The sequence below is a fragment of the Balaenoptera musculus genome, chromosome 4 (genome assembly GCF_009873245.2).
Source record: "Balaenoptera musculus isolate JJ_BM4_2016_0621 chromosome 4, mBalMus1.pri.v3, whole genome shotgun sequence".
NCBI classification, from domain to species: domain Eukaryota; kingdom Metazoa; phylum Chordata; class Mammalia; order Artiodactyla; family Balaenopteridae; genus Balaenoptera; species Balaenoptera musculus.
In genome coordinates, this window is record NC_045788.1 from 78,103,911 (window position 1) to 78,117,928 (window position 14,018).

At 36.0% G+C, this 14,018-nt stretch overlaps 1 protein-coding gene across 10 annotated transcripts in view; it reads right to left on the minus strand.

Moving 5' to 3' along the window:
- The window catches only part of STXBP5L (syntaxin binding protein 5 like), a 376,785-nt gene that overhangs the window by 323,953 nt on the left and 38,814 nt on the right, over positions 1–14,018 (minus strand). For all 10 annotated transcript variants that reach the window (XM_036850880.1, XM_036850882.1, XM_036850881.1 and 7 more), the window contains exon 3: positions 8,066–8,163. In XM_036850880.1, coding sequence (XP_036706775.1) covers positions 8,066–8,163 — 98 coding nt within the window. The remainder of the gene's footprint in view (positions 1–8,065; positions 8,164–14,018) is intronic.

The following is a 14,018-nucleotide window of genomic DNA, read 5'->3' on the forward strand; positions in this document are numbered from 1 at the left end:
AAAAGAATGCACATGTTTTTCCATAGTCCATAGAGTATCCACCAAGACAGATCATATCCTAGGCCACAAAACAAATCTTAACAAATTTAAAAGAACTGAAATCATAAAGAGTGTGTTTTCTGACCATAATGGTATCAAAACTAGAAATCAATAATAAGAAAACTTCCAAACAGTTGCCAATTAATTAAAATACTTCTAAGTAACTGATGGTTCAAAGAAGTCTCAAAGGCAATTTTTAAAACTACATACGATTGAATGAAAATTCAAATGCACATATCAAAATTTGTGGAATCCAGTTAAAGCCATGCTGAGAGGAGAATTAATAACACTAAATGTATACCTTAGAAAAGAGAAAGGGAATCAAATCAATAACGTAGGTTCCTACTTCAAAAAACTAGGAAAAAAGAGCAAAATAAGCTAAAGTAAAGTAAAGAAAGGAAATAATAAAGATAATTCAGAAAAAAATTGAAAAGAATAAAACAGAGAAAATCAATTAAACAAAAAGCTAGCTCCTCAAAAACAAAAAATCAGTAAAATTTATAAACCACTAGTAAAACTACAAACTATGCAAATTTAACAAGATAAAATAGAAAGCTAAAATAGTCCTAAAACTAATTTTTAAAAGTGAATCTGTATTAAAAAAATATCATAATCTCTAGGCCCAGGTACTCTCATTAGAAAATTCTTCCAAACATTTAAAGAATTAACACCAATTTTATACAAACTATTACAGAAAACAGAGGCAGAGGGAACACTTCTCAATTCATTTTATGAACCCAGTATTACCCTAATACTGAAAGCAGATAAAGACAATACAAATAAAAAGTTAACTCAAAATGGAACCTGTATTTAAATATAAAATGTATAACTATAAAATTTTTAGAAAAAAATGAAAGAAAATAATTAAGATCCAAGGTTAGACAAAGAGTTTTAAAAGGTGATACCAAAAGAGCACATGCCAGTCTCTGGTGTCCGAGCTGATAGCCGTGGCTCACGCCCATCTCTGGAGCTCATTTAGGCGGTGCTCTGCCTTCTGTGGGCAGACAGGGAAGGAATCCCCTCTCCTCGCACACCCCGAAACAATGGTCTCTTGCCTCTTAGGCAGGTCCAGAGTTTTTCCTGGACTCCCTCCCAGCTAGCTGTAGTGCACTAGCCCCCTTCAGGCTGTGTTCACGCAGCCAACCCCAGTCTTCTCCCTGGGGTCTGACCTCCGAAGCCCGAGCCTCAGCTCCCAGCACCTATAAAGGAAAAACTGATAAACTGGACTCTGAAAGGCCCTGTTAAGAGGTGAAAAGACAAGTTAAAGACTGGAAGAAGACAAATATCATATTATACCACTTATATGTGGAATCTAAAATATGATACAAATGAATTTATCTACAAAACAGAAACAGACTCACAGACATAGAAAACAAACATGGTTACCAAAGGGGAAAAGAGGGGGAGAGATAAATTAGGAGTTTGGGATTAGCAGATACAAACTACTATATATAAAATAGATAAACAGGGGACCTTCAAGATGGCAGAGGAGTAAGATGCAAAGATCACCTTCCTACCCACAAATATATCGGAAATACATCTACATGTGGAACAACTCCTGTAGAACACCTACTGAACGCTGGCAGAAGACCTCAGACTTCCCAAAAGGCAAGAAAATCCCCACGTACCTGGGTAGGGCAAAAGAAAAAAAGAAGCAACAGAGACAAAAGAATAGGGATGGGACCTGCACCTCTGGGAGGGAGCTGTGAAGGAGGAAAAGTTTCCACTCAATAGGAAACCCCTTCACTGGCAGAGACAGGGGGTGGGCGGGGGAAGCTTCGGAGCCACGGAGGAGTGCACAGCAACAGGGGTGCAGAGGGCGAAGTGGAGAGATTCCAACACAGAGGATCAGTGCCGGCCAGCACTCACCACCCTGAGAGGCTTTGCTCACCCGCCGGGGCGGGTGGGGGCTGTGAGCTGAGGCTCAGGCTTTGGAAGTCAGACCCCAGGAAGAGGACTGGGGTTGGCTGCGTTAACACAGCCTGAAGGGGGCTAGTGCACCACAGCTAGCCGGGAGGGAGTCCAGGAAAAACTCTGGACTGGACTAAGAGGCAAGAGACCATTGTTTCGGGGTGTGCGAGGAGAGGGGATTCCTTCCCTGTCTGCCCACAGAAGGCAGAGCACCACCTAAACAAACTCCAGAGATCGGCACGAGCTGTGGCTATCAGCTCAGACACCAGAGACTGGCATGAAACGCTAACGCTGCTGCTGCAGTCACCACGAATCCTGTGTGCAAGCACAGATCACTATCCACACGCCCTCCCCCCAATCCACTCCCTGGGAGCCTGTGCAGCCTGCCACTGCCAGGGTCCCATGATCTAGGGACAACTTTCCCAGGAGAACACACGGCATGCCTCAGGCTGTTGAAGTGTCACAGTGGCCTCTACTGCCGCAGGCTCACCCCGCATTCCAATTATAATGACTATACCCCTCCCTCCACACTGCATGAGTGAGTCAGAGCCCCCTAATCAGCTGGTGCCTTAACCCCATCCTGTCTGGGTGGGAACAGAAACCTGAGGGCAACCTATACGCAGAGGTGGGGCCAAAACCAAAGCTGAACCCCAGGAGCTGTGGGAACAAAGAAGAGAAAGGGAAATTTCTCCATGCAGCCTCAGAAGCAGCAGATTAAATCTCCACAGTCAACTTGAGGTACCCTGCATCTGTGGAATACCTGAATAGACAACAAATCAACCCAAAATTGAGGCGGTGGACTTTGGGAGCAACTGTAGACTTGGGGTTTGCTCTCTGCGACTGACTTGTTTCTGATTTTTATGTTTATCTTAGTATAGTTTTAAGTGCTTGTTACCATTGGTGGATTTTTTTTATTGGTTTGGTTGCTCTCTTCTCTTTTTTTATTACTTTTTTACTTTTTTATTTTAATAGTTTTTAATTTTAATTATTTACTTTTATTTCTTTATTTCTTTATTTATTTTTAATTATTATTTTTTTCTTTTTTTCTTCTGAGCCGTGTGGCTGACAGGATCTTGGTACTCCAGCCTGGTGTCAGGCCTGAGCCTCTGAGGTGGGAGAGCCGTGTTCAGGACATTAGACCACCAAAGACCTCGAGCCCCACATAACATCAATTGGCGAGAGCTCTCCCAGAGATCTCCATCTCAGCACTAAGACCCAGCTCCACCCAATGGCGAGCAAGCTCCAGTGCTGGACGCCCCATGGCAAACTACTAGCAAGACAGGAACACAACCCCACCCATTAGCAGAGAGGATGCTTAAAATAATACTAAGTTCACAGACACCCCAAAACACACCACTGGATGCAGCCCTGCCCACCAGAAAGACAATATCCAGCCCCAGCCACCAGGACACGGTCACCAGTCTCCTCCACGAGGAAGCCTACACAAGCCACTGAACCAACCTTAGCCACTGGGGGCAGACACCAAAAACAACAGGAACTACAAATCTGCAGTCTGTGAAAAGGAGATCCCAAACACAGTAAGTTAAGCAAAATGAGAAGACAGACAAATATGCAGCAGATGAAGGAGCAAGGTAAAAACCAACCAGACCAAACAAATGAAGAGGAAATAGGCAGTCTACCTGAAAAAGAATTCAGAGTAATGAGAGTAAAGGTAATCCAAAATCTTGGAAACAGAATGGAGAAAATACAAGAAATGTTTAACAAGGACCTAGAAGAAATAAAGAGCAAACAAACAATGATGAACAACACAATAAATGAAATTTAAAATTCTCTAGAAGGAATCAATAGCAGAATAACTGAGGCAGAAGAACGGATAAGTAACCTGGAAGATAAAATAGTGGAAATAACTACCACAGAGCAGAATAAAGAAAAAAGAATGAAAAGAATTGAGGACAGTCTCAGAGACCTCTGGGACAACATTAAATGCACCAACATTTGAATTATAGGGGTCCCAGAAGAAGAAGAGAAAAAGGGACTGAGAAAATATTTGAAGAGATTATAGTTGAAAATTTCCTTAACATGGGAAAGGAAATAGTCAATAAAGTCCAGAAAGCACAGAGAGTCTCATACAGGATAAATCCAAGGAGAAACACACCAGGACATATATTAATCAAACTATCAAAATAAAATACAAAGAAAGAATATTAAAAGCAGCAAGGGAAAAACAACAAATAACATACAAGGGAATCCCCATAAGGTTAACAGCTGATCTTTCAGCAGAAACTCTGCAAGCCAGAGGAAGTGGCAGGAGATATTTAAAGTGATGAAAGGGAAAAACCTACAACAAAGATTACTCTACCCAGCAAGGATGTCATTCAGATTCGATGGAGAAATTAAAACCTTTACAAATAAGCAAAAGTTAAGAGAATTCAGCACCACCAAACCAGTTTTACAACAAATGCTAAAGGAACTTCTCTAGGCAGGAAACACAAGAGAAGGAAAAGACCTACAAAAACAAAGCCAAAACAATTAAGAAACTGGTAATAGGAACATACATATCAATAATTACCTAATGTAAATGGCTTAAATGCTCCAACCAAAAGACATAGACAGGCTGAATGGATACAAAAACAAGACCCGTATATATGTTGTCTACAAGGTACCCACTTCAGACCTAGGGACACATACAGACTGAAAGTGAGGGGAAGGAAAAAGATATTCCATGCAAATGGAAATCAAAAGAAAGCTGGAGTAGCAATTCTCATATCAGACAAAATAGACTTTAAAATAAAGACTATTACAAGAAACAAAGAAGGACACTACATAATGATCAAGGGATCAATCAAAGAAGAAGATATAACAATTGCAAATATTTATGCACCCAACACAGGAGCACCTCAGTACATAAGGCAAATGCTAACTGCCAGAAAAGGGGAAATCGACAGTAACACAGTAATAGTAGGGGATTTTAACACCTCACTTTCACCAATGGACAGATCATCCAAAATAAAAATAAATAAGGACACACAAGCTTTAAATGACACATTAAAGAAGATGGACTTAATTGATATTTACAGGACATTCCATCCAAAAACAACAGAACACACTTTCTTCTCAAGTGTGCATGGAACATTCTCCAGGATAGACCATATCTTGGGTCACAAATTAAGCTTCTGTAAATTTAAGAAAATTGGTATCATATCAAGTATCTTTCCTGACCACAATGCTATGAGACTAGATATCAATTACAGGAAAAAAACTGTAAAAAATACAAACACGTGGAGGCTAAACAATACGCTACTAAATAACCAAGAGATCACTGAAGAAATCAAAGAGGAAATCAAAAAATACCTAGAAACAAATGACAATGAAAACAAGATGACCCAAAACCTATGGGATGCAGCAAAAGCAGTTCTAAGAGGGAAGTTTATAGCAATACAATCCTACCTCAAGAAACAAGAGGAATCTCAAATAAACAACCTAACCTTATTCCTAAAGCAAGTAGAGAAGAATGAAAAAAAAACCCAAAGTTGGCAGAAGGAAAGAAATCATAAAGATGAGAGCAGAAAAAAATAAAAAATAAATGAAGGAAACAATAGCAAAGATCAAGAAGACAAAAGCTGGTTCTTTGAGAAGATAAATAAAATTGATAAACCATTAGCCAGACTCATCAAGAAAAAAGGGAGAAGACTCAAATCAACAGAATTAGAAATGAAAAAGAAGTAAAAACTGACACTGCAGAAATACATAAAGGTTTGTGACCACCTAGAGGGGTGGGATAGGGAGGGTGGGAGGGAGATGCAAGAGGGAGGCGATATGGGGATACATGTATATGTATGGCCGATTCACTTTGTTATAAAGCAGAAACTAACACACCATTGTAGAGCAATTATACTCCAATAATGATGTTAAAAGAAAAAAAGAAATACATAGAATCATGAGAGATTACTACAAGCAACTATATGCAAATAAAATGGACAACCTGGAAGAAATGGACAAATTCGTAGAAAAGCACACCCTTCCGAAACTGAACCAGGAAGAAATAGAAAATATAAACAGACCAATCACAAGCACTGCAATTGAAACTGTGATTAAAAATCTTCAAACAAAAGCCCAGGACCAGATGGCTTCACAGGCAAATTCTATCAAACATGTAGAGAAGAGCTAACACCTATCCTCTCAAACTCTTCCAAAAAATAGTAGAGGGAGGAACACTCCCTAACTCATTCTACGAGGCCACCACCCTGATACCAAAACCAGACAAAGATGTCACAAAAAAAGAAAACTATAGACCAATATCACTAATGAACATAGATGCAAAAATCCTCAACATAATACTAGCAAACAGAATCCAACAGCACACTAAAAGGATCATACACCATGATCAAGTGGGGTTTATCCCAGGAATGCAAGCATTCTTCAATATATGCAATTCAATCAATGTGATACACCATAATAACAAACTGAAGGATAAAAGCCATATGATTATCTCAATAGGTGCAGAAAAAGCTTTCGACAAAATTCAACACCCATTTATGATAAAAACTCCCCAGAAAGTAGGCATAGAGGGAACTTACCTCAACATAATAAAGGCCACATATGACAAACCCACAGCCAACATCGTTCTCAATGGTGAAAAACAGAAACCATTTCCTCTAAAATCAGGAACAAGACAAGGATGTCCACTGTCACCACTATTATTCAACATAGTTCTGGAAGTTTTAGCCACAGTAATCAGAGAAGAAAAAGAAATAAAAGGAATACAAATTGGAAAAGAAGAAGTAAAACTCTCACTGTTTGCAGATGATATGATACTATACATAGAGAATCGTAAAGATGCTACCAGAAAACTACTAGAGCTAATCAATGAATTTAGTAAAGTAGCAGGATGCAAAATTAATGCACAGAAATCTCTTGCATTCCTATACACTAATGATGAAAAATCTGAAAGAGAAATTAAGGAAACACTCCCACTTACCACTGCAACAAAAAGAATAAAATACCTAGGAATTAACCTCCTAAGGAGACAAAAGACCTGTATGCAGAAAACTATAAGACACTGATGAAAGAAATTAAAGATGATACCAATAGATGGAGAGATATACCATGTTCTTGGATTGGAAGAATCAACATTGTGAAAATGACTATACTACCCAAAGCAATCTACAGATTCAATGCAATCCCTATCAAACTACCAATGGCATTTTTCACAGAACTAAAACAAAAAATTTCACAATTTGTATAGAAACACAAAAGACTCCGAAGAGCCAAAGCAATCTTGAGAAAGAAAAATGGAGCTGGAGGAATCAGGCTCCCGGACTTCAGACTATACTACAAAGCTACAGTAATCAAGACAGTATGGTACTGGCACAAAAACAGAAATATTGATCAATGGAACAGGATAGAAAGTCCAGAGATAAACCCATTCACATAGGGTCACCTTATCTTTGATAAAGGAGGCAAGAATATACAATGCAGAAAAGATAGCCTCTTCAATAAGTGGTGCTGGGAAAACTGGACAGCTACATGTAAAAGAATGAAATTAGAACACTCCCTAACACCATACACCAAAATAAGCTCAAAATGTATTAAAGACCTAAATGTAAGGACAGACACTATAGAACTCTTAGAGGAAAACATTTACAGAAACGGGATGACACTAAAACAAAATTTGGGAGGAAATTCACAGCCCTACAGGCATATATTAGAAAAGAAGAAAGTTCTCAAATCTGTGTCCTCAGTTTCCACCTTAAAACACTAGAAAAAGATAAAATGAAACCCAAGATTAATCAAAAGAAGGGAAATTTTAAAAATCAAACCAGGAATCAATGAAATAAAATATAGGAAAACAATACAGAAAAGCAATGAAACCAAAAGTTGGTTCTTATGAAAATCAGTGCAGCTGATAAGCTTCTAGTCAGACTAATCAGGAAAAAGTAGAAGACACAAATCACCAATATCAGGGATTTTAAAAGGAGCATCAATACTTATCTCACAGACAGTAAATATATGCCAATAAATTTGATGATGTGGGTTACTCATTTCTAAAGAAACAATAAACTTTATTTGGTCATAAATATTTCACTTACCTAAATATTTAAGGAAATGTAATTGGTATTAGTATAGCAAATAACGAACCAAAAATTAAGGATACATTCGTATAGCACCAGTTCTCGTCCCAATAGCCAAGATTTTCTGAACTGGATCAAAGGCTAATGCTGTGGGCTGATAAGGAAAACCGTGCCGAACTGTCTGAAAGAGAGAAAACAGTGAAAATAGTCATCAGGGAAATAAAAATTAAAATCACAACAAGATACCACTATCCAACCACCAGAATGGCTAAAATAATTATTTATTTAATTTTTAAAAAATTACTACCAAGTATTGTTGGTAGGAGTGTAAAATGACACAACCACTTTAGAAAAATGTGCTGTAGTTCTTTAAAAACTAAACATATACCTGTCCTATGACCTAGAAATTCCACTCCTATGTATGTACCCAAGGAAATGAAGAGCATATGCCCACATAATAATTTGTATAAGTATGCCCCTAACAGCTTTATACATAACAACCTACAAACAGCCCAGGTGACAATCAACAAGAGAATTCAAAAACAAAACTGTGGTATACGCATACAGTAGAATACTACTCAACAATTAAAAGATAAAAACTAATGACAGAAGCCAAAACATGGATGATTCTCAAATATATTATGCTAAGTAAAAGAAGCAATACACAAAGAGTACATATAGTATGATTACATTTATATTAAATTCTAAACAAGTAAAACTAACCTATGGTGAAAAAAATCAGAACAGTGGTTGACTTGAGGAGAACTGACTGGAAGGGGTATGAAGGGACTTTATTGAGTGAAGGTAATATTCTATATTTTGACAAGGTTTGAATTACACATGTGTATACTTTAGTCAAAACTCATCAAACATTACAATAAAATTTGTGACTTAACATATAAATACATATATGAGTGTTCCAGTATAATTCTTTCAACTCCTCTGTATGTTTGAAAGCTTTCATAGTAACACAGCGGGAAAGAAAGGAAAAGAAAAATATAAAGAGTTCATAATATCACAAAAGAGATAAGACTAACATGTAAAAAAGGAATATGCAATATTAGACAGGAATTAATTTCAATATGAAATGTGCTATAACTTTTCAAAAAAAATAGAGGACTCACATAGGTCAGGATAAAAGGGATTCTATATCTTGTTCAGACACATATTTAGTGCTCTAAAAACTATTTTTAGTGGAAATATCTTTATAATAAAATATGGCTTTTGTAAATATTTGAAGATGAAAAGATTAACTATAGCATGTAGTTTATCTAAAACTCATTCCCCAGAGAAAACACAGTAAGGAGTTCATTGCATAAACTCATTTTCTTTTAAAGCATATATAAACATATATGCATATGCATATTAACTAATATATAACCAGATCTGTAATCTGGTTTTCTCACTTAGCAGTATATCATAGAAATATTTCCACAAAAAAATATGTTTAGATGTATAATGCTTCAACCTATTTAAAGGGTGCAGAATTTATTATAGTATGAATATACCACAATGTCTTTAACCAACCAACTACTGTTCTATAACCTCCAAAGAATCCTCAACTAAGTTGGTTAAAAAATTATTACTAAGAAAACCCATTTTCTATTCATGATCCTTAACTGAGGTGTTTCCCTTTTGATTCTGAACTGTCCTTCTTATTTTGACTTATAAACAGAATTGTCAACAGGAAGATATTCATAATCTTCATGCAGATCAATGTGGATAACAATAATCAGAATATAGTTTCTCTCAAAAAAAATTAGAACAGGTGGGAACACTTCCCAACTCATTCTATGGCCAGTATTACCCTGATCCCAGAAACAAAGTCATCACAAGAAAAGAAAACTAAATATCACTAATTCTTAATTAATATAGGTATAAAAATCCCCAATAAAATATTAGCAAACCAATTCCAGCAACATATAAAAAGGAAATACAATATGACTTGGTAGAATTTATCCCAGGAATGCAAGGTTGGTTTAACATCAAAAAATTAATGTAATATCCTATCTCAATAAAACATAGGACAAAAATCACATGGTCACCTCAATAGATGCAGAAAAATTATTTCGGAAAATCCAACACCCATTCATGTTAAAAAGCACTGAATAAATAGAACTGTAGAGAGCTTCCTCAATCTGATAAATGGCATGTACAAAAAACCAACAGCTAACATCATACTAATTAGTGAAAGAATAAATGCTTTCCCTCTAAGATCAGGAATGAAACAAGTATGTCAGCTCTTGCCACTTCTACATCCTATCCAGGGCAATTAGGAAAGAAAAAAAGAAAGACATCAGATTTTTTTGAAAAAGGAACTAAAACTATATGCAGATGACATGATCTTGTGTATATAAGCCTAAGAAATACACTGAAAAATTATTAGAACTAATAAAGAAGTTAAGCAAGATTACAAAATTAATGTACAAATCAATTATATTTCTATATACTAGCAATGCACTATCCAAAAATGAAATTAAGAGAACAATGTCATTTACAATAGCAACCAAAGGAATAAAATATTCAGTAATAAAATGAACAAAAGAAGTACAAAACTTACATGCTAAAAACTACAAAACACTTTTGAAAAAAATTTAAGACAACCTAAATAAAAGGAAATGCTTCTCATACCCATGGATTAAAATACTTACTATTGTTAAGGTGACAATACTCCACAGATTGATCTTCAGAATCAATGCAATCCCTAACAAAACCCCAGCTGGCTTTTTTTTGCAGAAATTGACAAGTCGACCCTAAGATTCATATGGGTATTCAAGAGGCCCAGAATACCAAAATGATCTTGAAAAGGAAGAACAAAATTGGAGCACTCACATTTTTAAAATTTAGACAAATCTACAGTAATCAAGACAATGAGGTACTGGCATAGGATAAACGTTTAGATCAATGGAACAGCATTGAGATTCCAGAAACAAATGTTCACATTTTCAGTCAGTTGATTACTGTCAAGGGTGCTAAGACAATTCAATGAGAAATGAACAGTCTTTTAACAAATGATACTGCAACAACTGGATATCAACATGCAAAAGAATCAAGTTGGACTCTTATATGTACAAACTAACTCAAAATGGATCATAGACCTAAATGTAAGGGCCAAAACTATAAAAATTTTAGAAGAAAACATATGCTTAAATCTTAGTTACTTAGGATTAGGCAATGGTTTCTTACATATGACACCAAAAGCACAAGCAATAAAATTAAAAATAGATAAATTGAATGTTGTGAGAATTAAAAACTTTTGTGCTGTAGAGGATACTATCAAGAAAGTAAAAAGACAACCAACAGAATGGGAGAAAATATTTGTAAATCATATATCTGATAAGGAATTTATATCCAGAATAAATAAAGAACTCTTACAACTCAATAATAAAAAGACAAATAACTCAATTTAAAAAATGGGCAAAGGATCTTAATAGACACTTATCCAAAAATATATATATAAATGACCAATAAGCACATGGTAAGATGCTCAACATCATTAGCCATTAGGGAACTGCAAATCATATCCACAATGAGCTATAACTGCATACTCACTAGGATGGCTACAAAAAAAGATATTAATACAGGTTGACTAAGATGTAGAGAAATTGGAGCCCTAATACAGCTGGTAGAAATGTAAAATCATGTAGTGTCTTTGGAAAATAGTTTGGCATTTCCTCAAAATGTGAAATAGAGTTACCCTATAACCCAGGGATTCCACTCCTGGGTATATATATAACCAAGGAAAATAAAAAAGAAATCCATATAAAACTTTTATACAAATATTCATAGCAACATGACTCAAAATATTCAAAAAGTAGAAACAACTCAAACATTCATCAACTGATGAATGGATAGATGAAATTTGGTATGTCTGTACAATGGAATATTATTCATCAATAAAAGAGACTGAAGTATGATACATGCTACAACAGGGATGTACCTTGAAAATGAAAGAAGCCAGTCATATATTGTATAATTCCATTTATATGGAATGTACAGAATAGAAAAGTCTATAGAGAAATTATTGGGTTGGCCAAAAGGTTCATTCAGTTTTTTCTGTAAGATGGCTCTAGTAGCTCTTAGTCATCTTTAACTCCATTCAAAACAATTTTGTTAGATTGTATGTGACAGCTGTCATATCAGTGTATATTTTTAAAAAGCCATCAAAATTGGTGAATTTTTGTGTAGCCATTTTAAAATTGAAGATGGAAGAAAGAAAGCAACATTTTCAGCATATTATGCTGTATTATTTCACGAAAGGTAAAAACGCAACTGAAACGCAAAAAAGATTTGTGCAGTGTATGGAGAAGGTGCTGTGACTGATCAAACGTGTCAAAAGTGGTTTGTGAAGTTTTATGCTGGAGATTTCTTGCTGGACGATGCTCCATGGTCAGGCAGACCGGTTGAAGTTGACAGCAATCAAATCGAGACATTAACTGAGAACAATCAACGTTATACCACTCGGGAGATAACCGACATACTCAAAATATCCAAATCAAGCGTTGAAAATCATTTGCACCAGCTTGGTTACGTTAATTGTTTTGATGTTTGGGTTCCACATAAGTTAAGTGAAAAAAAACTTCTTGACCATATTTCCGCATGCAATTCTCTACTTAAACGTAATGAAAATGTTCCGTTTTTAAAACAAATTATGACGGGTGATGAAAAGTGGATACTGTACAATAATGTGGAATGGAACAGATCCTGGGGCAAATGAAATGAACCACCACCAACCACACCAAAGGCCAGTCTTCATCCAAAGAAGGTGATGTTGTTTATATGGTGGGATTGGAAGGGAGTCCTCTATTATGAGCTCCTTCTGGAAAACGAAACAATTAATTCCAACAAGTACTACTCCCAGTTAGACCAACTGAAAGCAGCACTTGATGAAAAGCATCCAGAATTAGTCAACAGAAAACGCACAATCTTTCATCAGGATAATGCAAGGCTGCATGTTTCTTTGACGACTAGGCAAAAACTGTTACAGCTTGGCTGGGAAGTTCTGATTCATCCACCATATTCACCAGACATTGCACCTTCTGATGAAATGTTCTAAAAGTGATTATGGTGGTTGTTACATAACTGTGAATATACTAAAAACCAGTGAAATGTATGCTTTAACTGGGTGAATTTTATTTTAATTTGAAAGAAAAAATACTGTTCTCCTCAAGAATATCAAATATTCTGATATTGCATCATCAGACAATGTATACAATAAGAAGTTAGGATCAGTTGGGATACCTGGCTGATTTCAAAAGAATCAAGGCTATCAACTGGAATGACATAGATGCAGTAAAAAAAAAATTAAAGCAGAGAAAAATGTAGGACAACTGAGTCTGAAGACAACTTGTCAAGGTCAAAAATTCTCAATTTTAGACAGAGTCAGAAAGGGTTGTTGAAATACTATAGTTTATGTTCAGTTGGTGAAATAAGCAAAGCTGATCACCAACAAATAAAATGAGGTTCTTAAATATCTAATTTTTCCTAATATTATTTTGTTTCTCTTGCTTTGTTTTACTCTCTGTATTCGTCTGCTCAGGCTGCTATAACAAAATACTGGATAGCTTAAACAAGGGCAGTATGAGGCAAAGAAGAACTCATATTAGGCCTGGCTGACTGGGCTTAATATTATCATAATATTTCAAAACAGCCTCAAAACCACCTATGACAGAGACTGTCTGTTGCTCCCCACTATCTTCTTCTCCCCTTTTTCTATAGTATTAAAATTTTGAGTTCAGCACATGGCAATCCAGTTCACACTATATTTCCCAGCCTCCACTGCCGAGATTAGATTCTAAACAAAGGAATGAGAGCAGAAATGATATAAACCCATAAACATAAGGGCAAATACAACTTATTTTTCTCACCTTTCTACTAACTGGAAAATGGATTCAATGGCAGGAATTGGATCAGCCATCTTAGAACATGAGATGAAAGCCATATGTCAAGGACAGTAGAGCACCAAGATAGAAAGACCTTGTTGGGTTCCAGATACCATAAAGCCATTGAATCAGTCCTTGGTTGCTTAATCTTAGA